General features: G+C 40.4%; 2 protein-coding genes across 2 annotated transcripts in view; both read left to right on the top strand.

Annotated features, from left to right (window-relative positions):
- Positions 1 to 11,656, top strand: part of gxylt2 (glucoside xylosyltransferase 2) — a 31,836-nt gene extending 20,180 nt beyond the window's left edge. Inside the window, exons 4-7 of the mRNA XM_042405638.1 lie at positions 6,510 to 6,761; positions 7,093 to 7,216; positions 9,446 to 9,618; positions 10,413 to 11,656. Of these exons, the coding sequence (XP_042261572.1) occupies positions 6,510 to 6,761; positions 7,093 to 7,216; positions 9,446 to 9,618; positions 10,413 to 10,589 (726 nt within the window). The 3' untranslated portion in view covers positions 10,590 to 11,656. The remainder of the gene's footprint in view (positions 1 to 6,509; positions 6,762 to 7,092; positions 7,217 to 9,445; positions 9,619 to 10,412) is intronic.
- Positions 11,657 to 13,115: 1,459 nt separating this feature from the next.
- On the top strand, positions 13,116 to 20,983 carry ppp4r2b (protein phosphatase 4, regulatory subunit 2b). Its single transcript, XM_042407416.1, has 9 exons — positions 13,116 to 13,431; positions 14,123 to 14,204; positions 14,536 to 14,706; positions 16,614 to 16,707; positions 16,800 to 16,837; positions 16,948 to 17,022; positions 17,143 to 17,283; positions 17,405 to 17,706; positions 19,391 to 20,983. The coding sequence occupies exons 1-9, from the start codon at positions 13,398 to 13,400 to the stop codon at positions 19,780 to 19,782; spliced, it is 1,329 nt and encodes a 442-aa protein (XP_042263350.1). The 5' UTR covers positions 13,116 to 13,397; the 3' UTR covers positions 19,783 to 20,983.
- Positions 20,984 to 23,200: the final 2,217 nt, after the last annotated feature.

The raw sequence follows: 23,200 nt of genomic DNA, 5'->3' as shown, positions 1-23,200 counted from the left end.
TCTAGCAGCCTGACTGTCTCTTTCCCTTTCTCTAGCTGCTATCTGCTCTTCTCTATTTTCTACTTCAGTCTGTAGTCTTTGTCCCTCAACAGCTGCGGCTAGTAAGAGAAATTCATCGTCAGTCTTTGCTTGTTGTGAAATGGTTTGATCAGTCATGTTAGCAGCTGAAAAGGGGTTTGAAGGTGAAAGTTGTGGAAAAATTGAAATCATTGTTTTGTTTGTGTGTGACTCTTGCAAAGGCACTCCAGCTTTGGATACAATGGTCAACAAAGTTTGTGGAGAGGGAGCATCAGTTTGCCGTTTTGCCCAACCGTATATGATAGCTTTGGAAATGGCCTTCACATTCTCACCATGCCTCTGTTTAATTTTCATCATTTCTGTAGCTCTGGTTTGCAACTCTGCTTCCAACATAGGCAAGTGACATGCTGTCACACATTTAACACAGTTCTCCACTGCTGCTCTGAACTCATCAGAAAAACGATCAACTCTTTTTTCATCCAGACTCACTCCACACCTCTGACGAGCAACAGTTAACCACACATTTACACAATCTTTCATATACGCACTATCCCAAGATGGATTTCCAAAATCTGGGTTAACATTGTACTCAGCAATCTGAAGCTTATCTCTATCAAACGCTCCTTCGTATGGCCATTCGCCATCTGTCCACTGATTCATAAGGGAAGAAAATGGAAACACAAAAGTCCATCCTTTCAATCTACCAACAACTCCCGCCGGAGATTGTGGAGAAAACATCGCTCTATATTGTGCATCTGTGAGTGTGTGGGGGTTTGCTTCGGGAAGCTTATCAATGGCAGATTGACCTTTTACTTCTGAATTGGTGCGTTTGTTTCCTACTGAAACAGATTTGTTCTTTCTCTTGTGTTTTGGTGAATGAATTAATTTTGTAGTAGATTGTGTTCTACTCACTGCTTTAGACGTGTTGTTGCCCATTTTAACACATTTACATTAAAAACATCACACAAACAAACACATCAAACACAAAACAGACACATCAAAACTTTCCCAGCATCACCGAAGTTCTTTTTTTTTACACCTCTCTTCCTGGTGCAATAGCAATGATCTGAAGCCAAACCGACGAAGCAACTCTTCGTCTTGTGTACACTGTTTATTGTTTGAAAAAATTTTTACCGGCGCCCGACTCTAGGACTTAGAATCCCAAGTCTGAAAACATTTCTCACAGGACACAGAGTGGATGATCCCCGATCTTGGCTTAAACGAAATAGGCCAAATCCTACCCCGAAAACGTCTTTTCTATAGTTTAAACCTCAGGTGGGTCCCCCTGTGCCGGACGTAGCCCGAAGCTAGCCCAGAAATCCCAGCCACTTTTGTGGCACTGCAGGAGTTAAGACTCACTCAACTCTGCCTTTTTTTACCTCTTCACAACCACATGCTTTGCACCTGCTTATCACTGCACAGTTTCAACACATTTTCATGTGTTTAGATTCTTTAACCATCAGCTTTTTGCTTTTTTTTTTTTTTTTTTTTTTTTCACTTTGTGACCACCTTTAAAGTGAAAGTGATGCACAGTTTCTTTGTGATTTCGTCAAACGCAGACATGGTAAGGCACAATAATAAAATAAAATTATGCACTTACCACGTCTTTGTTGTGTTGAAATCCTGTTCGTGACGCCAAATTGTTGTGGATTTTCGGAGCTGATGCACTGGCAGTTGTCAGTTTGAAGAAGAGAAGACCAAACCAAACTTCGTATGATGATTCTGGGAAAACTTTAATGAAGAACCTTGCAAGGGAGAGCGACTCAAGGGACACCTCCTGTTCGTACGGTGTCCCCAAACTCGTCTGACCCACACAGTCCAAAACCAGCCTTTAAGCCAATCATAGAAACTAGTTCGTCAGTTCCGAATCATAAACCTATGACCTAAATCTGTATCTTTGGTTTGTCTTGTTGCGTCTGATGATGACCTGCATTCTGGCCTTGGTTCGCCTGTGAGGCTCCTGGTTTATTAAACAACATGTGTTATCTTCTGTTTGAGAGAACAGAGGAGTACAGCTTGACATTCTGTTGTCCTGGTCAGTTATGGAATATCCATAACATGTGGGATGTGGGTTCTTTTGGCGGGACAGAAGGAGCTATAACTGTAGGACAAGGCCTTCAGTCAGTCAAGTTCTCAATGATGTATGTCCATTCCCATCTTGTTTTCATCAATCTGCCTCGTTGACTCCAGTGGACCTGTCAGCTATAGATGAACCAGCAACACAGCTCAAACTCAAACAGTACCCTGTCTCAGTTTATGGACACAAGGCCAGGAGCTTCTCCTCACATTGGTATGAGAAATACACATTTTTAGAGTACAGCATTAGCAAGAATACAGTATTTTGTAAAATATGTTGGCATTTTGGTGAGAGAGGCGGGGAAAAGAAATTTAGATGTCATGGATATAAGGATTGGAAACACATGCTTGTTATAGCTCATTGGATCGCTGTCGAGAAATACAATAATTACAGAGAATGCGTCAAGTCCGACTGTGGCACAATCATCCATCAGCTTGTCAACACAGAGGGCCGTCAAGGGTAGATAATAGAAAGAAATCGGGAGCACACAAAAGTTAAACTTGACATTGTGCTCACATGTGCAAAGCAAGAGATGCCTTTATGCGGATACCGGGAAAATGAAGAGGCAAAGAACGTTGGTAATTTAATTGAGTTTAAACTCATTTGCAAGCATAATCCAGATATAGAAAAAAGACTAGATGCTATGACATCCAAAATGACTTGCTAAATGCTGCATCCGCTTTGCTGCTATGATGCATAAAGAAAGAACTGCATGGATCAGAAGAAACTTTTTATGCAATACTAGCTGGCGAACGTAAGGACATATCAAAAAAGGAGTTGGTGGCCATCTATTAAGACATATATACACAGGATCTGTGAAGGAAATAGCAATTGGCCTTGTGCATACAGGGGAAATGACAGCTGAGGCCATTGCCGAAAAAATAATCAAAGTTGTGGCACCTTTTGAGTTGGACCCAAACTTGTGTTTTGGATTCGGATTTTCGGATTCGGTGTTCAAGCCATCCCCAGGAGCACCTTTTTAAAATTCAATCTACGTGCATTGTCACTCTCATAGAATGCATCTAGTCCTGGCAGCTTTGGCATGGACATCAGCAGATGCATCAACTTTCTACGATACTATAAACTCCTTGCACACCTTCATGTGTGGCAGTCAACGGCACGCTCGTTTCCATGACGCACAAAGAGAAACGTTCCCCAATCAGAGACCACTGGAACTGGAGTGAAGATGTGATACAAGATGGAGTCCCAGATCGACAGCAGCAAATAAAGTGTTCACTCTTTTATGATTGTTCCTTGAAGTACTGTCAGAATATGCAGAAGAGGCAGGACAGAGTCAAATTGATGTGCAGTCGTTATTACAGCAGATGCAAACAAAGACATTCATATTTCTCTTTGTACTCTTTAAAGAACTGTTCAACAAAACAGACTTTGCAATCAAAGGTCTACAGTCCATCAATGTGTCAGTGACAGACAGTGGATTTGATTGAAAATCTTAAACAATCACTGACAGACATCCGCTCCAGTGACGGCTCTAACAGTGAATTCCTGAGGATGCTGGCAATAACGAATTAGATTATGGGGGATAATAATATTGACAGTCGGGATATCTTTGCCCTCCCGCTCATGAAAGCTCCCAAGTCGATTCGAGGAAAGTATAGTTACCGCCTCACTGGGAAAATCTACAAGGGTCAGGAGTGACAATGACTTGCAAGCTATATTAAACCAACTAACAGACTGCCAGCTCAATGAACTCAGCTCCAGGTTCCACAATGACTCGTATGGCCTCATGAAATCAGCAGCCACTCTATTGGCAAGCTCTTGTGACAGCAGCTTGACCTATTCGACAAGAAGTCTGAATGATACAGTAAAGCTTTTCCATATCAGCGTAACAGTGTCGGAGCTTTCAGTGTTTCTCTGGCATTCTGCAAGAAAGAGGGCAAGAGGAGAAACTTTTAAAAGTCTTATTGATGTGTTGGACACATGCAACGAGGAAGCCTTCCCTCATGTTCATTGCTTCTTAAAGTACTGATCATTCTACCAGTGACATCGTGTACAGTTGAACGTGTCTCCTCCAGCGTTAGAGAATAAAAACTGCCAGTAGGAGCTCTATGCTCTCCATTCGCCTGAACTCGTTCCGTCTGTTAACATTTGAGAGCTCTCACAGCAACTTTCCACTATGATGAAATTATTAACATTCAAAATTAAACCCCGCCGACTACTACTGTAGGGAGAAACACAGACAGATGCGAGATGAGAAACAGATGAGACTTGTTGACAACAGTAATGACATAGTAAGAAATATGATATTTTTTTCTCTCTTTCATTCCTCGCAGCCTTTTCTTTGTTGCTTTTTGGAATGTTATTAATGTTAGCTTAAACAATGGCAAAGCCTTGACAGCAATGGTTTCACAAAACTAAAGAAAATGTTGTAACTGCTACTGAACGAATTTTCAAACTAGTCAATGTTTTTTGTAATAGATACTACTGATGGATGCCATGTTTTGTGGCATGGGAATGTTTTGTGACTCAGTTTAAGTTTGAGGTTTCGGTTAGTGAGGTGGTGTGTGTGTGTGTGGGAGAGGAGCGTGTGGTTGGGTGTTTAGAGCATGTGAGTGTGGTTCACGGTTTGTTAGCCTATACTGAGCCTGTTTTTTTTTGTGTTTATGAGATATTTTATTAAGAATACTAGAAGTCAAAGAAAAAAATAAATCAATGTAAGTATGAGAATTATAAATACATAAGTCACCTGTAATTAAAGGATTTGGTTTTTCGTGCGTTTTTATTCAGGCTTTCACCCAGTGTTCTATGTCGACTATAGTAACACGTCGGTTTCCAGCTGTGTAGAATGAATGTAGCAATGTTTTAGAATACAGATGCAGTCACTGTCTGAAACACTGTATATGCATTTCCTATTGACACCAGAAGAACCTAGAAAACAATGCAGGCAAGACGGGAGGTAGAGCTGAAAATTCCTGCCTGACTTGATTGTCTCTGTATTGCCTTGAAAGTAAAGACCGTTTCTGTTGAGACAAGCTTATGAATTGACTGACAGCACCGCTCCCCCTCCTGTCAATCTAGCTCATCCAGCAGTCGATCTCTCTCTCTCTCCCTGCAATCAATTTAAACAAATAATAATCCAGCCAGATCATCCCAACAAGATGGTATTTCCATAAATAGAATTAACATGTCAGTGCTCTAAATGAATGGATGTATTGGTCTACACAATCCACAGCAAAAAATAAACATGATAGATAGGATAGGCGACTATGTTTGATTTTCACACAATTTGAGCAATATACCCATGTGTGCCACTTGTAATAAGTACAAACTGTCGTGGGTAGTCTAAATAATAAGCTATCTCGGCATTGAAAATGTTTTAGAAAAGAGTTAGTCATAATCTACCAGACACGCTAGTCGCCTTCCACAGCATGATATCACTCATATCTGTTATAACGAGACTACCAGTCGGAAACCATCAAAGGAAGGCAAACAGTATTAAGTTCTGTAATTAAAAGGCCCAGCCAAAATTGATTTGGCCCATCCAAAACTGAAAGTCTGCTGCTGTGCCTGCCAGGGTGTCCACTCTTCTTAGTGGCATGTCTCCATAGGGATGGCAATGTATGGCTGTGCTGTGTGTACTGCTGATTAGCTAATATTAGCATGCTAACACACTAAACTTAAGATGTTGAACATAGTAAACATTAAAGGACAGGTTCCAAAGTCCCTCTTTTTGTTACTATACTTCCACCGCAGCTCAACAGGGAAACACTGACCGAGGAGACACAAAGAGGGAATTTGATGCTAAAAAGACTGTAAATGTGTCAGATATCCACTTGATATGACTAACTCAGACTGCTGAACACTCATATAAGTGTCACATCAACTTTTAAATGTATTTTTGCACAAAATGACTGTGTGAACACACTGTGGATTTTGGCCCCCCATTACATACATTGAAGGGGATCTTTTAATAGCCAGTATGAACAGGAGGGATGATTACAGCAAGGAAAACCTCTTTCACTGTTCATATGAACACCTGACTGTTGTTTTGAGACAGACTTGAAAAACCTCACAGGTGTTAGTGTGACTGTAGACTCTGTCTTGTTAAAATACTGAAATTAAGTGTTTGTGTAAGTGTTTTCCCACTTTTAACATTTAGTTGAGCTGATATAAACCCTGTGTTGCTTACTCTCTGCATGCCAGTTTTATCAATATGTGAGTCACTGTCTCTCTGAGAGCAAGATGTTTGTGCAAATGAAGAGGAATATCCAGCATGGTAGAGAGGGGTCAATGTGAAAAGTATTTGAGAACTATATACTAACATCAAGTTTACACTGCCAAATATTTTATTGATTTATCTTAATATCTGCGTGTTACAGAGTGTAATCTAGTTTAAGTGGATGGTTTGTGGTCATAAACACTCCACATAAACACACTGTAATTGTGCTCCTAGGTCATCCTGAAGGATGTGGACTCATTGCTGTACGTGGACACTGATGTGCTGTTCCTGCGGCCCATGGATGACATCTGGAGTCTCCTCAAGTCCTTCAACAGCACCCAGCTGGCAGCAATGGCCCCAGAGCACGAGGTCCCCAAGATTGGCTGGTACAGCCGCTTTGCACGCCACCCTTTCTACGGGGTCACAGGGGTCAACTCTGGTGTCATGCTGATGAATCTCACAAGGATCCGTCACACAGTGTTCAAAGTAAGGCCAAAACATAGTCGTACGTCTTTACTCTGATCAGTAGAAAGCTTAAGTGAGCTGTGATTTCCCTTTTGCATTCTGAAGGATTTTTTCCTGTGAGTTCAAGTCACAGGCTGAGTGCTCTGAGTGGGCTGTGATTGAAGCTTTCTGATTACCACGCTGGCATCACAGACTCCTGCCCTCAGAAGTCAATTTAGCTGCTCCAGCTCTTAATACTGGCAGCAGATTGCAACTGGAAGCTGGAATGCAAATGTGCCCCTCTTTTGATGATGTGTTTTTGGTAAAAGGCTGCTCTTGAGCTGTTGGCAAGTGAACGCTGTTGGTATTTCAGAACAGTATGATACCCAGTGGTCTGTCGTGGGAGGATCTACTACATCCACTCTACCAGAAGTACAAGAACCACATCACCTGGGGAGACCAGGACCTCCTCAACATCATCTTCCACTACAACCCAGGTACAGTCCTTTTTACAGGTATATTCATATAATATTACAATGAGCACAGCATGTACTATTATCACACTGAAAACACATGATGAGAGGAAGAGAGGCTTTATAGTGCACTCTAATGACGGTCCATAGAAAGCATTACTGCTATATAAAACTGCATCTTAAAATACTTGTATGCACACAATTAACACAGCAGCTTCACACTATCAACACTTTCACCTATATTATGTCTTTTTTCACTAGCCCAGTGAACATTATGAATCTGGATCAGTAAACACATGAGGCAGTGGCTGTAGGCAATGGCAGACTGCAGCAGCAGACTGAGCTCCAGCTGCAGCGGCCAGATGTGGGCATTAAATGCTCAGAGCCTTCGGCAGAGCTGGCATTTGCTTGAAAACACAGCCGGGTGGAGTGTTTGTTTTACATGGTACAGCTTGGAGCTCTCTGCAATCTCAAGAGAGATATTCAAGTTCGTTCACTGCATTGTTCTGACCTTGTTTGCTTGTTCTGCAATCAGGAAAAACTTCTAAAGACTTTGATCTCTCTTCAGATCAGGATCTGATGGAGTTTAAAGGGAATTAAATGGAGTTCTGATTCATGTTGTTTTCAAGTAAATATGGTATATTTGTAGATTATTTTTCACTTTTTAAGCCTGGTACTGTATGTCTCATCCTAAGTCCTGAGCACATTTAAATGTACTATGTAATATAGTTCTGTTATGGTTTCAAATGAGCAAATACATACAGTATGAGCATCTGTGCTTCTTTTTACATTTTATGTTCATACATACAGTATGTACACATTCACGCCTCACAGCTGCAGTATAATTACCATCAGCTGCTGCACCGGAGCAGTTGGAGGCTGATTGCTTGGTTCAGGCATACCTCGCAGTGTAACAAGTTACCTTGCTTCCAGGGTTACCTTTTGAACCCTCATTGTTTTGGTGCACATAAATGAATAGAAGGGAGGAGCAAACAAACAAACAAACAAATAAACTGGCATAAAGAATATGATAATGCTACAGTATTTTCCTAACACTCAGTCACGGACCCATTGTGGGTGGGTCGCGGACAGCTAGTCAAAAACAAATAAATAATATTTAATGTGCATCTGATGTTGGACTTGTCTTTTATTTTGTGTTGATGTTCGGAGGCAAGATGGCGAAGCGCAAATATGACCCGGAGTACCTATTTAAAATGTGGATTTTCATACATTGAGGATAAAAAGGGACAGAAATGCTTGCAACTGAGAGTATGAAACCATCAAAACTGAAGCGCCATTTAGAAACAAAACATCCGGCCTGCACGTCTCCAGGAGAGGAGGACATCACAGAAGTGTCTGAAAGCGTCTTGCTCCAAACAAGAACAAGCGTCCCGGGCGTAGTCAATAATTACATACAACAATAAAAGCAGCAGTTAAAAGAGTACAATGCTAAGTTAAAAAGTGCAAACCGTGTAAGTACAAAAAGAAAAAAATAAGGCATAAATCATTTAAAATAGTATAAAATAATTTAAAAGGTAGATTTTATTATTTTTTTGAATGTACAGGTTTAAGGTACTTGGCTGTTCATGACTCTTATGGCTTGTGGAAAGAAGCTATTGCACATTCTGGCTGTTTTAGCTTTGATGGAGCGATATAAGTATATAAGTGAAAATATCTAATTTTGTGACCTTATTTATTTTGTGCAGTTTTGATATTTATTTTAGTGTACATGCAGTCTTCATGGTCCTCAGTTTCTTAATAATGTGCTCTGAAATGCACTTTGTACATGTAAGTATATGTATTTATCTTTTTAAAAAAAAGATGACTTACGTGTGTTTTTGAAGGATATTTTTGAAAAATAAATTTGCTTGGTTTGAATTCTATAAAAGTGGGTCAGCAAACCCATGTTATCCTTTTTTAAAAATGATTTTGGGGTATTTTATGCATTTATTAGATAGTGATAATGGAGAGATGACAGGAAACATGTAAGAAAGATGCATCAAAGGTCCTAGTTGCAGTGTCTTAACCCTGAAAAACATGTGGGCATCCCAAAACGCCTGTTAACTTTAAGGAAGGAGACATATACATGTTGTATGTAGTTCAAACTCTCTCTCATGATTATCCAAAGTTTCCTAAGGAAATCACTATTATCACTCTCATAAGCTACTGTCCTCACTGTGTCCTTGCATCACATATGAAGTTCAACATATACAGTAACAGTGTGTGGTGTAATTTTGTTTTTTGTTTTTCCAGAGTGTCTCTTCATCTTTCCTTGCCAGTGGAACTACAGGCCTGATCACTGCATGTATGGGAGTAACTGTAAAGGGGCCGAAGAGGAGGGTGTGTCCATTCTCCACGGTAATCGTGGAGTGTATCATGATGACAAGCAGCCGGCCTTCAAAGTAGTCTATGATGCAATACGTGATGTGAGTATCCCAGAAGGATATTAGAGTTTTACTGAATGATGGTACTGATGCATAGCGCCCTCTGTTGAAAGATGCTTTGTCAGTCCTTAAAAGAGCACTGCACTGATTAGCAATGCTCTCATGATAGAGTTTTTAAAGAAGGATGAAAATCGATGCAACAGAACCAGAGATTGTATTTTATTGCACAGTCTTCCTCCTTGTCAAAACCTGGCGTCTACATTACCCACAATGCAACTCGACCACTGACAGTTCAGTTGGAGATTAAAGTTAGTTATGCTAGCAGCTAATGCAGCCTTACAGTCAGACATGTTAAGCTTAGCACAATGACTGTAAGCAGGGGGAAACTGCTAGTCAATAGTGACATGTACTGTGTACACCTTCCAGTGACTGAAAAACGGATTGTTTCCTCTTAGTAAGAATGAGAAAAGCATATTTCCCTTAATGTTGGACTGTTCTTTGAAGGACATCGGCTCAGAAAAAGAGCAGCTTTGAGTATTTACTCCGTGATACAAATTCTCTCCTCTTGTTCACATTAAGCAATCTGGGTCAGTTTTTAAATTTAGAATTTGTTTTCTCCGGCAGCAGAGTCAGTTCTCCCTGCTCTGCTGAGATAAGCCTCTTAAAGACTCGCCGGGTCGTAATTTATGATTAATACAGAACCTCCCCCCACCCCTACCCCCACCCCTGCTGACAGAATTTGTAAATACCATATAAACTGTGATACGTTCCATTAAAAAATTATCAAACTGGAATAGCTTTGGGATCAGAACTGACACATGTCTCTTTCTCTGCAGTTTCCATTCGAGGACAACATGTTTCAGTCACTCTTCTACCCCATCCAGACCAAGTTCCTGGACACAGTCAACACCCTGTGTGGTAGGATTCCTCAAGTCTTCCTCAAGCAGATAGAAAAAACCATGAGGAAGGTGTTTGAGGACAAAGTGGTCCACCACATCAAACCGCACAAGTAACCAGTGGAGAAACGGACTCCCTGTTTTATCTGAGAATACCGAGGACCATCTCGCCGTGGATTACGTGTCATACCAGCATCTCCCAGATCGAACTGCAGTGTATTCAACACATGACACTTCCTAGAATACGAACATTATGATCCTCTTTTGGTGGTTGTGGTAATAATTCAATGTATACAGAGAAGCATACAGTGCTGGTCAGTGATGCTGTAGAATAGGTTTTGCCTTATTGCCATCCTACATTGTGCACAGCCTAGTTATGTACGGTGATGAAATGAATAAGAATGTTACAGAGAAAAAAAGACTGCATTATTTTTAGTCAAGAGTTATCAGCTCTTGAACTCAAGTATAGGCTAAAAGCAACATTTAAGGCATATTTCTGTCAACTGAGTGGTGCATGAAAGTATTTGCCTTCTTTATTTTTTCTTCATAAACATGGTTTGAATTAATCTCTGCCTGTAGGGAGTTAAACAAGGTCAACTTTGGACTTTGGAAAGTTTTACTACTTGGAAGTAGTAGATTCATAAACCACTCCTGTAAAATGATGTGAATGTTTTACCAGCAAATAACTTGAAATTTTAAGTCTGTGTGAATGCGAAGAGTCTGGAGTATTTGGTCTGTTCCGCAGTTGCCAAATGCCACTGACAGTATTAAATAGGGATTTTATGTTACATACCGAATATTAAAATGCACTTTCAGAATTATATTACAGCAGAGGACCGGGTGGTTGTTTGTAGACGACATGTCCGCATTAGATGCTACACTATCTGAATGAATCAAAACCAAAAGTGCTAGCGTTTAAAAGTACTACAGCTGAGTATGTGCCATATAAATATTCATGTCTGCCATGTTTACTATTTTAAGAAAATGAATGGTATAGACGTGTGTTTGAGACGGTATCTTTGTTTGTAATATGATGTATGGTCTGTGGAGAACACATAGACGATATGTTTTTGCAACATTACTTTTGATGTGGTGTGATGGTCTCTATGTATCAATCATTCAAACTGGAAACTGAAAATGTCTGTACAGTCAATATGTGTTTCTAAATAAAACAATGCAATGTACTGAGTCTTTTTTTTTTTTTTTTTTTTTTTTTTTTATATACATATATATGCAAGTTACGGGGATGGAAATACACCCAAGCAATTCACATGGATGAAATGTATTCTTCTCACATGTGTATTAATTAAGGAGTGGTTTGGTACTTAGTGTGTTTCACCCAGGGCTGATTGTATTTCTTTAATTTAGGTCTTAAGTTTCAAGATATTCTCAAATTTGAATAAAAAAAATAACAGGTTGCAGTCCTTAAAATAATGGTTTCAGTTCCCGAATCCAATGCCAGGAGTCATGGGAACAGAAAATTAGCAAACAATTAAGGCAGACTTTAAGAGCAAGCTGTTGGAAATACAAAAACATATATTGGTTTTAATATTAAATTAAGAAAAGCAGAGTCACTTCACCTCTATGGTACAATTCATACTCATTTCTCTACCAATGTTTAGAGAATAAAGAGTATTAGGCAACAGCAATATTGTCCCTCTGTCAGACACTGCTGTTTGACACTGCAACATTTGTTCAGTTGCACAATAATATGCAACATGTTATAACTTCTTTTTTTTTTTTTTTAAATCAAATAAGACCATGTTTGTAGTTCTGAACATGCATGTATTTTTAAGTGAAAAATATCCTGAAGATACACAATAATAGGCTACAATATATAACTTGATATTTTCAAACCTACTGACAGAAACTATACAAACTTGTCTTGTTATAAAGAGGAAATTGTGCTGCCTGTAACTGATATTGAATTATTCCATATTCCTCCGCTGCTCTCTCCAGTGCCTTGTTTTTCAGACTATCAGATTTATTTCAAAACTTCTTGGAGGAAACTAACTGTGTGAACACTTCTTATTTAGAAGTTGGAAAGACTCAAAATACTTTCTTAATTCAGTCATGAAAAGTTCAAATGCTGGGCGAGAACTCAGGAACTTGGCTTTAAGGATGTGAAATTTTCCCAGTAAAATAAATAAACTGATAGTCCATTGAAATGTCTGTTTTTTCTTTTCATATTATAGTAGTATAGTATCCTTGGCTTCCAGATTAATTGAATGGTTGGTTTGAGTGTCAAATTAATCCTCTTTTTTTCCAGAATCTTAATGTATACTGACCTTCATAAAACAGATGTTTAGTTGTGTCTTCTTAATTTTTACAACATTCACATTTGTTATCGATATCCACAGTTGTTGGTTTGGGATTTGTTGGCGAGATGTACAGTACATTATGCACAGTTATGTAATGTACTTTCAATTTGATAGGGATAACAAATTTATAGCCATGTTGATTCTCATTCAGTGTTAGAAAAATGGGAGTTTCACACAAATATCCCACGTGGAGTAATTTTCCTTTTGCCATGAAATAATTTCTTGTTTATTATTACATTTGTGACTTTTAATATTTAATCCGTTGGATCCAGTTCCTGTAACTCTTACCTCTCAGAGTGGTATTTCATCAGCTAAAGGATTTACTATAGAAATAGCATTTATCACCATTTGATATTCCTTATAAGGGACAGGAAAGGTTTTAGAGCTGAGAAATTCCTCATAACTGAGAATTTGAGGTTCATCATGTTGTAGGTCTGCTCTTTAGTGCCTTGTCTTCTGTTGTCTGCTGCTGAACAGGCAGTGACCTCACGGCGCCATATTAAAATGCTCCCTCCTCTCCGCCTGTGACACCGGAGCTTAGCAGCAGCTGCTAGCCGCCAGTCTGCTTCTTACATCCACCGGACTGACGGAGGGCGACGACGTGATGGAAATTGACTCGCTTCAAGAGGCGCTCAGAGGTCAATTCAGCGTATTTCGATAGTTTTTGTGTTCATTGAGATCGTGTGCTATGTATGTGCTTCCGTTATAGTTAAATTATAAAAAATAAACTGATTATAGCTCACAAGCTAATGTCGATAGCTAACGCTAACATTACTAGTGGTTTCACGGAAATGGTTAGCTAGCTGTCTTCTTAATGCATTAACCAGGCAAGATAGCGAACCGAAATATGATGCTTTTCATTATCATTACTTCAGAAGTTGTGCGCATTTCTCTTATGTATTTGACAACTTGTTCGCTGATACTTTTGGCTTGGATAAAGTAACTGGTCGGTGTCACCGGCGACTGTTTGCCGGCTATGCTGCTGCAACATGCTAGCCAGAGCGCTAAACTTAAGCTAGTTGTAGCTAGCGAGCGACCTAGCTGGATTGATAGCATCCAGCCATTAGCGCTACGTTATGTAAATAGCTAACGCTAATTAGACAATGTGATAGTCTTCCGCCAAAGTGTCTTCAGAGACCTGCCAACAAGTGTAATTTAATTGGTTAAAGAAGGCAGGTTGTAAAGGCATCCGTACTTTATAGCAGAGCTAGTGGAAGTGTGGGTTAAGCTAACGTTACGTTCAATCAAAGCTTCTTCATCTTTGATCGTGCTGTTAGTTGATGTAAATCCACGTTTATTCACTAACTGTTTTGTTTTTTATCTCGTCAGATTTTGACAAGAAAACAAAGAAGGAGGCATCTCCTCTTCTGGAGCAGTTTCTATGTCATATTGCCAAGACAGGGGAGACCATGTAAGTGAACATTTCATTCCTGATAAAATCCTCCTCCCTACCACACAAACACACATTTGTAATTTCCTATAGAAGATCTAAAGTTGGTAATAAATGTATTCATAGCTTTTGTAGATGTGCTGTCCAGGAATAAGTTTTAGATAGAGTTTACAGAATTCATTTATTTTCTTCGATCCAAGTGTAACAGTTTTGCCATGTCTCTTCATGAATTAAATCTTACCATAGAATATGCACTATCCAACCTTAGCATGCCTTTGTCCACATTTTCCTGTATTATAAACGTGTGATGTGTTAATGTGTTGAACCTTTTTTTTGTACCATTTTTCTCTAGGGTCCAGTGGTCTCAATTTAAGAACTACTTCCTGTTTAAACTGGAGAAGGTGATGGATGACTTCAGAGCCTCAGCACCTGAGCAAAGAGGCCCTGCAAATCCCAATGTGGAGTCAATTCCATTTGAAGACATGAAGGAGAGAATCCTGAAGATTGTGAAGGGATATAATGGGTAGGTACCCAGCTGAAGTAGTCCATTTCACTGACAATGGTAGGCTGGTTGAAAGCATGGAGAAGCCAGGCTGAGTATGTCTTGGCTAGCTGATGTTTTGAACTCACAATTGTCTAGCTGTTAGCGGAGTATGTATGCAAATTAACCTACAGACTGACATGTGTAACCGGTCAAAAATATTCTTGGCAGTTAACGATTAACCTAATCATACGATATTTCTGCAAAATGCTATATTATTGTTAGATTTTGTCATCGTAGCATAGTGACTCAGTCGTGTCTCAAATTGTGTGATCAGGACCGACTACTAGGATACATCCATCAGATTTATATATATTTGTTGATATCTTTTTCTATTCTTTTTTTGTTTGTTTGTTTTTTTGTTTTCGACAGAGACAAGACTTTTTCTTCCTGGGATTACTTAGTCCCACTTGATTAAAGTGGCTAGTTTTGATTTATAGCTGAGCAGTTATAAGACAACATTAGATGTGTGTATTGATGGTCATGCTATAATTATATTCCCCCCAGTAAGTTTGTGATATTAAGTGACGATGGGTCGCACATGAACTTATAGAACTAGAGTTACGTTCAGGTAACTTGGAAAGCTATTTCTCCTTGTCGCATTACAGAATAGGTGAATATTAGTACGGTGCAACCACTGTGTTTATGGTCATTTACATAGTTATGAGCTACTTCATCCACATATTAGAGTTCCTGGTTCAGAACTATTGAATTGATCAGCATTAAATTATTGATATGATATCAATGAAAGTTAAACCGGCAGAAAGCAATTCCTGAAATGCATGTGACATGATCAGCTAGAGAGAAGAGTTCTGACACTGTTGGAGCTGTTGGGACTGTAGAAACACTCGCTTGTACAGTGGTGGTATAGAGTGGAGTTTTATCCCTTCCCTCCCTTCAAATGATCTTGGGCTGTATTCAGACCAAATCAGGTGGTGCGGCAAAAACATCAGTCCTCCCATTCATTTGAACGAGGGTAGTGCATTTCAGCTGCGGGTGTTTCAGCTGTGGGCGTTTTGGCCGCAGCGGTGCTGCACAGGACTGCAGCCAGAAAGTTGAGCAAGAGTCAACTTTTGGAGAAACGCAACCTGACGTCACTGCAGCTGAAAGGTGGCCAATCACAGCCGGAGATCAGACTGATCAGAGCTGTAAACTCTGCCATGAGGGAGTAAAAAGGTGTTACTAGGACGAGGGGATGAAGTTTGTCTTAAAAGTTAAAAGTAAAGTAGTAAGTAAAGTTAGACTTTGCTGTCGGTTTCATAACTCATTTTAAAAAAGATGAGAGAGCGCGCGCGCAAGAGAGAGCGCAGCTGTGGTCGAGCAAGCTGGAGAATGAATGAAGAGAAGCTGTTGAATCAGATCAATTAAATGTTATTTTCAGATTGTTTCACAGTGGTTAAATTCTAGAGAACAGATAAACACACCCACAGCCCCACACACACCTCTGCTCGACCCTGCGGCGGTGAGTCGCACCGCCTGATTTGGTCTGAATACGGCCTTAAGCTGAGTACAGACACCTGCTGCAGAGAGCACACAAACCAGCAACTGACTGTTGGCGGCGTTTGCCATTTTAACCAGCGGAAGCGACTGTCAGTGCTGAGCAACAAAAAAGTTTCTACCTGAATGTTTTGTACACTGTTCTTTGTTCACACGACAGAGATTTTAGAACAGATTTGCTTGTGTCAAAGCTTAGTGAATCTGTATTTTTCCAGTTTAGGCTTCAGAGTAATTTGTCACATTTTTGTGGCTTTGCAACACTAGCAGGCTGAGGTGGACAAAACACCGTGAAGAAAGGATCAGCATTTGATTGAGTTTGATAGTCAGGAGTTGTCCCTTTAGTACACAACACTCACTGCATGTAGAGTGAACTGCTCTTTTCCTTATTTCAGAATCCCATTTACGATCCAGCGCTTGTGTGAGTTGCTCACAGAACCCAAGAGGAACTACACAGGAACGGATAAGTTTCTTCGGGGTGTGGAGAAGGTAAGTCCTAATCAGTGTGTTTTATTTTTCCTTTCTTAAGTTGTTAACTTGACACTTTTCACTCATTAGGCTATTCTTGTTTCCATGTCTAGAATGTAATGGTGGTAAGCTGTGTTCATCCAACCTCAGAGTAAGTTCTGTGTCAAACACTCGAAAAATGTCTAAACATGGAGGTTTGGAGGTTGTTTTCTAATAGATTAAGAGTTCTGTTGTGTGTGTGGTTTCTTTTTGTGTATGCAGGAAAAATGGATGCAGTGCCGTCAATAGAGTGAATGGAGTGATGCTTCCTGGGAACACATCTGCTTTTACAGAGAGGTTGTGTTGGCGACAGATTCAGTCATTGATCCTAAAGTTCACGTACTTTAACAAAGTTCTGTATAATTGTCATTATGTATAATGCTTTACGCTTTTTCTCTTGTGTCTGCTTTTTGTCAGGAAAGTGAACGGTCCGGGAACTCCCCGGCCACTGAACCGACCGAAGTTGTCTCTGGCCAACTCACTAGCAGCAAATGGCCTGCCAGACAGCACAGACAACAAAGACCTCAACACAGAGCAAGAGGGCGACAAAGACTCCAGGTATGTCACAAGATATAACACACTGGAAAATCTATTCTCCGTCTTCAACATAAAAAAAACCAAAAACAAACACTTGAATAACATCTGTATCTCCTGTTTCTATCTTTTGTTTGTTTGTCAGCGAGGTTTCAGCGTCAGGAGGTTCCCTGGGGAGCTCCTTGAAGAACAAACACGAAGATGAAGAAGAGGACATGGAGGCTGAGCAGCAAGACGTGAAGAGACTTAAGTTCAGCGAGGAGGAGGAGGAAGATGAGGAGGATGAAGAGGAGGAGCAAGAGGTGGACACAGTGAGGCCTTTACACGCCACCTGCCTCTCAAAAGAGGCAGAAGCCGAAGCCATGGTCCAAGAGGAAGAGGAGGAGAAGGTCGGTTGCAGCAAGGAGAATGAAGCCTCCAGCAGTGCCGCTGCTGTGGAAGACCAAGGTATGTTTTTGTTTTTTTAACATGCTCTGTGTGGTTTTTGCGTTATCCACAGCAGATAAGTTGAAAGGGTTATGTTCAAAGTCATGTTCAGTGGTGGAGCTGAAGATCATCTCTCAAAGAGTTTATAAATGCTGACAAATGACCCTCCACAAAGCAGAAATACTCAAATGTCCAGTATGGACAAAGGGGGAAACATTTGCAAAAAGCACGGTTAGATAGGAACATGTGCGTGTGTGTAAGAAGATCTTTCAGTAGCTAAGAGGCTCTTTAATTATTTCCCCAGTTAGTAAACATACGTCAAAACTTCCCCAAGGGACAGCCACTCAAGGTACTGTAGCTCAGCACACACGCCCTTGTTTGCATGGAAAATGTGTTTGGGCATGCCATCTGTGACAGTGTGCCTGATAGTGTGTCGGCGATGACAGTTCATCACTATTCAGGCTGCAAAATTGTTGATCTGTTTACATGATCATTCATCTCCCTCTAGAAAGCAAGATAGTGTAAAATGACATGTATGTGTTGACTGGTAAAGTGGTTTATATTGTAATGTAAATCCAGTGCAGACTGTAGACATGTTGTTTATACTTGTTCTCTTTATGATTTGAATAATAGCATATAATTCTGCTTTGTTTTTAAGCTTACTTCAAGCTATCTTTGTTATTGCTGCCACCTAGTTCCACATTGTTATATTCACTGCCAGAGAGCTTAGATGTCTCTACAGGCATTGCAATGGCAGTGTGGTTGACAGTGCTCTAACTAAACAGAAAACAGATTGTTTGGAAAAAGATGCATAGCATTTTTAAGCAATTACAACTCTGCTAGTTTTCTTTGATCTGAATCAAGGGACAAGTTGTTACTTAATGGCATTTTGTGATTGTCACAGTGACATTTCACACAGACGATGTCACCGGTGTGTTTGGCTGTTGCGCACTTAAAATTTGACTGGCCTGTCAAATTCTGAGTACAGGCACGTATCAAATGATGCTTTTAGTGTTTTAACATACAGCTTAGTGCTAAAGTTCAGTATGATTTTTGCCTTGTGAAACACACTTGAGTCAGCTATGATTAAATCAGCTGTGGGCAATGGTCATAAGACCAGCACAGAAGATTGGTTATGTCTTTCCCAATATCTTTCTAATGGTGTCTGTGTGAGATGGAGGAAGTTAGATGGTAGGGGCAGACATGATTTACATTCACATTAATATGTTTGACCAGTTGCAGTTGACATTGTATTGGGAGCGAATCAAGTTGTGTAAAAATGTTATCAGGTTCAGCGAGCCAGGGTGAGATAAAGCCTAATGTGGGCCGTCTTCACACTTAGACAAAGATAAGTTAAGAGGCATATTACTCATCAGTCTTATCAATATTATCCTTGATATTTTTGACTTAAGAGTGATGTAAAATACATTGAATCTAGCAGATGATAGCAGAGAAGCTGCTATAATGAAAGGGATCACTGAGTCCATTTTCTAACATGACAAATTAAGTAGTGGTGTGTGATCCGTCTTGACGTTTGCTGCCTGACAAGAATTCAAGCAAACCAGTCATTCATCTGTCTGAAATTGGCTGGAAAGATTTGGGTAATTTTACAGACTGAAAAGGGGCTAAAACCTACTGTGGTGTGTTTAACAATTTTTTTTTGTTTGTTTCTTTGTTTTTTTTTTCCCCCACTTGTTCACTACAGAACCAACCAGCAGCACGCAGGGCGAAGCGTGTGCGGGCTCAGGCCAGGAGGCGGAGCAGGACGAGAGGGAGGTGCCGTGCGGCTCCCAGGAGGAGGGCAGTGACATGGATCAGACAGAACAGCAGGCACCTGCATGCGTTGTAGAGAGCCCCGAGACCAGCAGGGACAGCGAGGAGAGCAACAGTGACCCAGTGAGCAGCAGCAGCAGCAGCAGCAGCAGCAGCAGTAGCAGCAGTGGTAGCAGCTGTAGCATAGAGGAGAGTGCGGAAGTGGCCAGAGAAGACGTAGCTGTCGCTCCCTCCAGCAGTACAACTGAACCTCCTACAGAGGGCGCCATGGATAGTGCCACCTTGAACACTGGGACCACTGAGGAGCCCATGGAGCAGGACTAGACTGAAGGCACGTGTGACCATAAACCAGCTTGTCCTTGAATGCAGCTTGACTGTCACTGGGAGTGAGGATAACTGCACCTCATACACAAGACGAACGCCTCGTCCCGCTTTTGGACACTCCTCCAAAATGGCTACCTGGCATTGATGTGGGCATACAAATGAAATTTTATTTGAAGTTTTTTTTTGTTTTGTTTTGTTTTTTTGTTTTTTTTTAACTGGAATATTTTATTGATCTTCTTATCCTCTGTTTTTAAGTTTCTCTGAAGAGGGGTTGGTTTCAGCAGCCTTCAGTTTCTCGGCTGCATTTCTTTTCTTTGTTTTTTTGTGTTCGTTGGGGTTGTTTTGGATGCTGTGGTGGTCTGGTTCTTTTGTTATGCCACTCGCTTCATTTAGACATGACAGGATTGGTAGTTTTGTACCCTTTAAGCCCTGTGGTTATTTGTACCACGCTACCAGGGTCAGAACTGAGCCATAACAGCCACTCTTTATTTATAAAATAGTTCAAGATACGAACTACTACCAACATTTGTTTCTCACTGAAGCACTTGTGCTTTAGTCGAGCAAAGACCTGAGCCTAACACCCCAGCACCACTATGTTGTTACTCCACCAAGTTCCACCAGGCTGTTGAGAACATACTTTGTTTTTAAAATTTATTCCTCCATCCTTGTGAGATGGGAGACTATTTCTTTCCATTGTGTCCTTATATGATTTTTAACCATATTTTTGGAATGATACACTACCAATCCCACTCAACAATACTATAACTCGCTACCTTGTAGAGGCGTCCTCTGTAAAATGATATATTTTGGATGCATAAAACCACCATAATTTATATGATCATTTCAATTCAATGAGTTATTTTGGAGTATGTTTTTGTTTCGTCTGCCATTTGTAGTTTCCAAAACCAGCTGTAAGTACAAAGATGACTTCTGCTTTCTTTGTATTGTGATGTCACCATGTTGTCTCACCAACCGATATCCAGAGCAGTTTCTGGTTCCAGTTCTGCACCTGTTTCTGCAGCTGTACTTTTTGATATTTAGAATTTTAAATTTCTGTAAAGTAGATTTTTGTAGATTGTAATACAGTATGTGTTCACTGCCTTTGTGAAACCATATATAATTGTATAATTTCTGTGTATACTCTGAATGCTTTTGCCTTCAATGCGGTATTCAGAAACAGCAATAAATGTTAAGATTTTTATGCGTGGTGGTCTTACTTACTTGCACGCAGCATCTCATGGATTCAGTTCACTGTGTGCGTTACTGTTGTTCGTAATGTCTGCCGTCAACATCCTGGATCATGGTGAAACAAAGTGTTTTACATGATATGTGCACTTACATATGAGCAGGAAAAGCACAGGTGTAACTTACGACATTAACAACAGCTCTGTTCATTTTAATAACATAATCATTAACAGAACGCAGCCATGATCAAAATATCTGCTGTACCTATTGGAAACCATGGCACTGATGTGAATATGATGATGAGGATGAGCTTCATGAGCCTCATTATGCTGTGTTTAATCCTCATGTAATTTCCCCAGGTAGCAATGGAGCCACAAAAGATATCAGATGCAGTAAAATTAGGTGTAGTTAAAGCCATGATTTGTATAAAAAGACATTCATTTATGTTTTGTTTTTGTTGGGAGTTTTTCTTAACCGTGTGGAACCCATTAGCACCACTGTTGTCTTCTCCCTCTCTGTGTCACATGACAAAGAGCGAAGGATGCATTAAGATGTGTTTGGCAAACTCCTTCCACAGAAGCTCACCAGCTGTTATGGGGCTCTGGTCACAATCAAAATATCCAGAGGAGTGACCCTTTGCCTGTTAAATAAAGATGACTTTTCATGTCCAAAAGGTGTCCCTCTAGGTCATCTTACAATATCGCCCCTCACTGGTGTCTTTTGACTGACTGAAATTTGCTCAGGCTCTCTGAGGAAATAAAAAGTGGACAGTGTTAATCCATGCAGCGCTGTTGAAATGGTGGGCTTTGAAGACTTGTCTCCAGGGAAACAAATGCCAGGTCAGGAGGGATATTAAAAGCAGCTTGACACCAAATGATTTTTAATCTGACCCCGCTTCACCAATGGCAGATGATAGAGAGAGCAGCGTGGTTTCACACACTCAGACATCTGTGGCTTGCAAAAATAGCCAGTTGACTCTTCGCACTCGCATCACAGATTATACACAATTTTATGTCTTAGTTACTCCTCAATATATGTGTCATTACTGCACTTGCAGAATTTGCTTTGGGCCTTAAATTATATCTGCTATTTTCTTTGCCTGCAGCCTTGGGGAGCAGGACTCCATTAGTTGGTAATAAAATATCAGAGAGGTGAATACACTCGCCAGTTGTTGGCTCTGCAATGAGAAAAGCTGCCTCTGGCCTCTCTGGGAAACAAAATATCAAATAAAATTTAATATATGTATTAAAAAAGAAAATACACTGCAGGAATCACTCTACTTTGCATTCCTAATTTATCAAAACTATTCAAAAGCTTTAGATATAAATGTTTTTACTCTTCCCCAACATCCCATAAATGGTCTCATTGCAAGTACATATTGTTGGTAGATATGTAATTAGAAAAGTCTATAAAGTGGCTTGGGTAGGAGCTGTGGTGAGCAGAGTGAAGCCTTTGATCAAACAAGTCACTAAAATAACTATGAAATTAAACTCTCCTTCATTTCGCCGGTGACCCCCCTGGAGCCCCCTCGTGGACCCCGAGGGGCCTCTGGACTACACTTAAAAATCACCGGGCAGCTGCATGTAGTTATACTTGAGTTTCATGCTTCACCACCTGCCTCAAGAGAAGGGCTTTTAAACGGATCTGTGGTCAGCAGTAGCGCATACCAAATCACACTAATTGTCTGGAGTCATCAAGCACTTTGGTGTTAGACACACTCGGTGACACTGACAGGATTAAAAGAAAGAATATATCAAGTTTAAAGAAAGTCATTATAACATAAGGAGTTAGTATTTTACCGCATCAGTTGTGACATTTCAACATATAAAGTGGTTCAAGAGGATTGAAAGTTCACAGATGGAGCGCAGTCCTCTTGACGGGGTCAGGCAGCGCCACACGCAATCTCTGTGTCATCCAATAGAGGGTACTGTTTAGTTTCCGAGACAGACCAAACATGCTTCGTCTGCCCTGAAATCAGAATGCAGAGGGAGTCGTCCGGCTGCCAGTGAGCGCAGCCTGAGACACATTCAGTATGCCTCCTTACACACTGCCTTGAATCGCCTGAAAAAGCACACACAGACATCATGACCTCCCTCAGCTCCATCCGGCACTGTCCGCAGGATGAACCCTCGCTTGTCTAATTTTGTCTTCGGGAAGAGGACTGAATGAATGTGAATGAATTTACTTAACAATCTTTTTCTTTATTGTCCACATGCCAGTCAGAATGATAGTT

The sequence above is a fragment of the Thunnus maccoyii genome, chromosome 3 (genome assembly GCF_910596095.1).
Source record: "Thunnus maccoyii chromosome 3, fThuMac1.1, whole genome shotgun sequence".
In the NCBI taxonomy this organism is placed as follows: Eukaryota; Metazoa; Chordata; class Actinopteri; order Scombriformes; family Scombridae; genus Thunnus; species Thunnus maccoyii.
The sequence above is the reverse complement of the archived record's forward strand: the minus strand, read 5'-3'. Positions and strand labels throughout refer to the sequence as shown.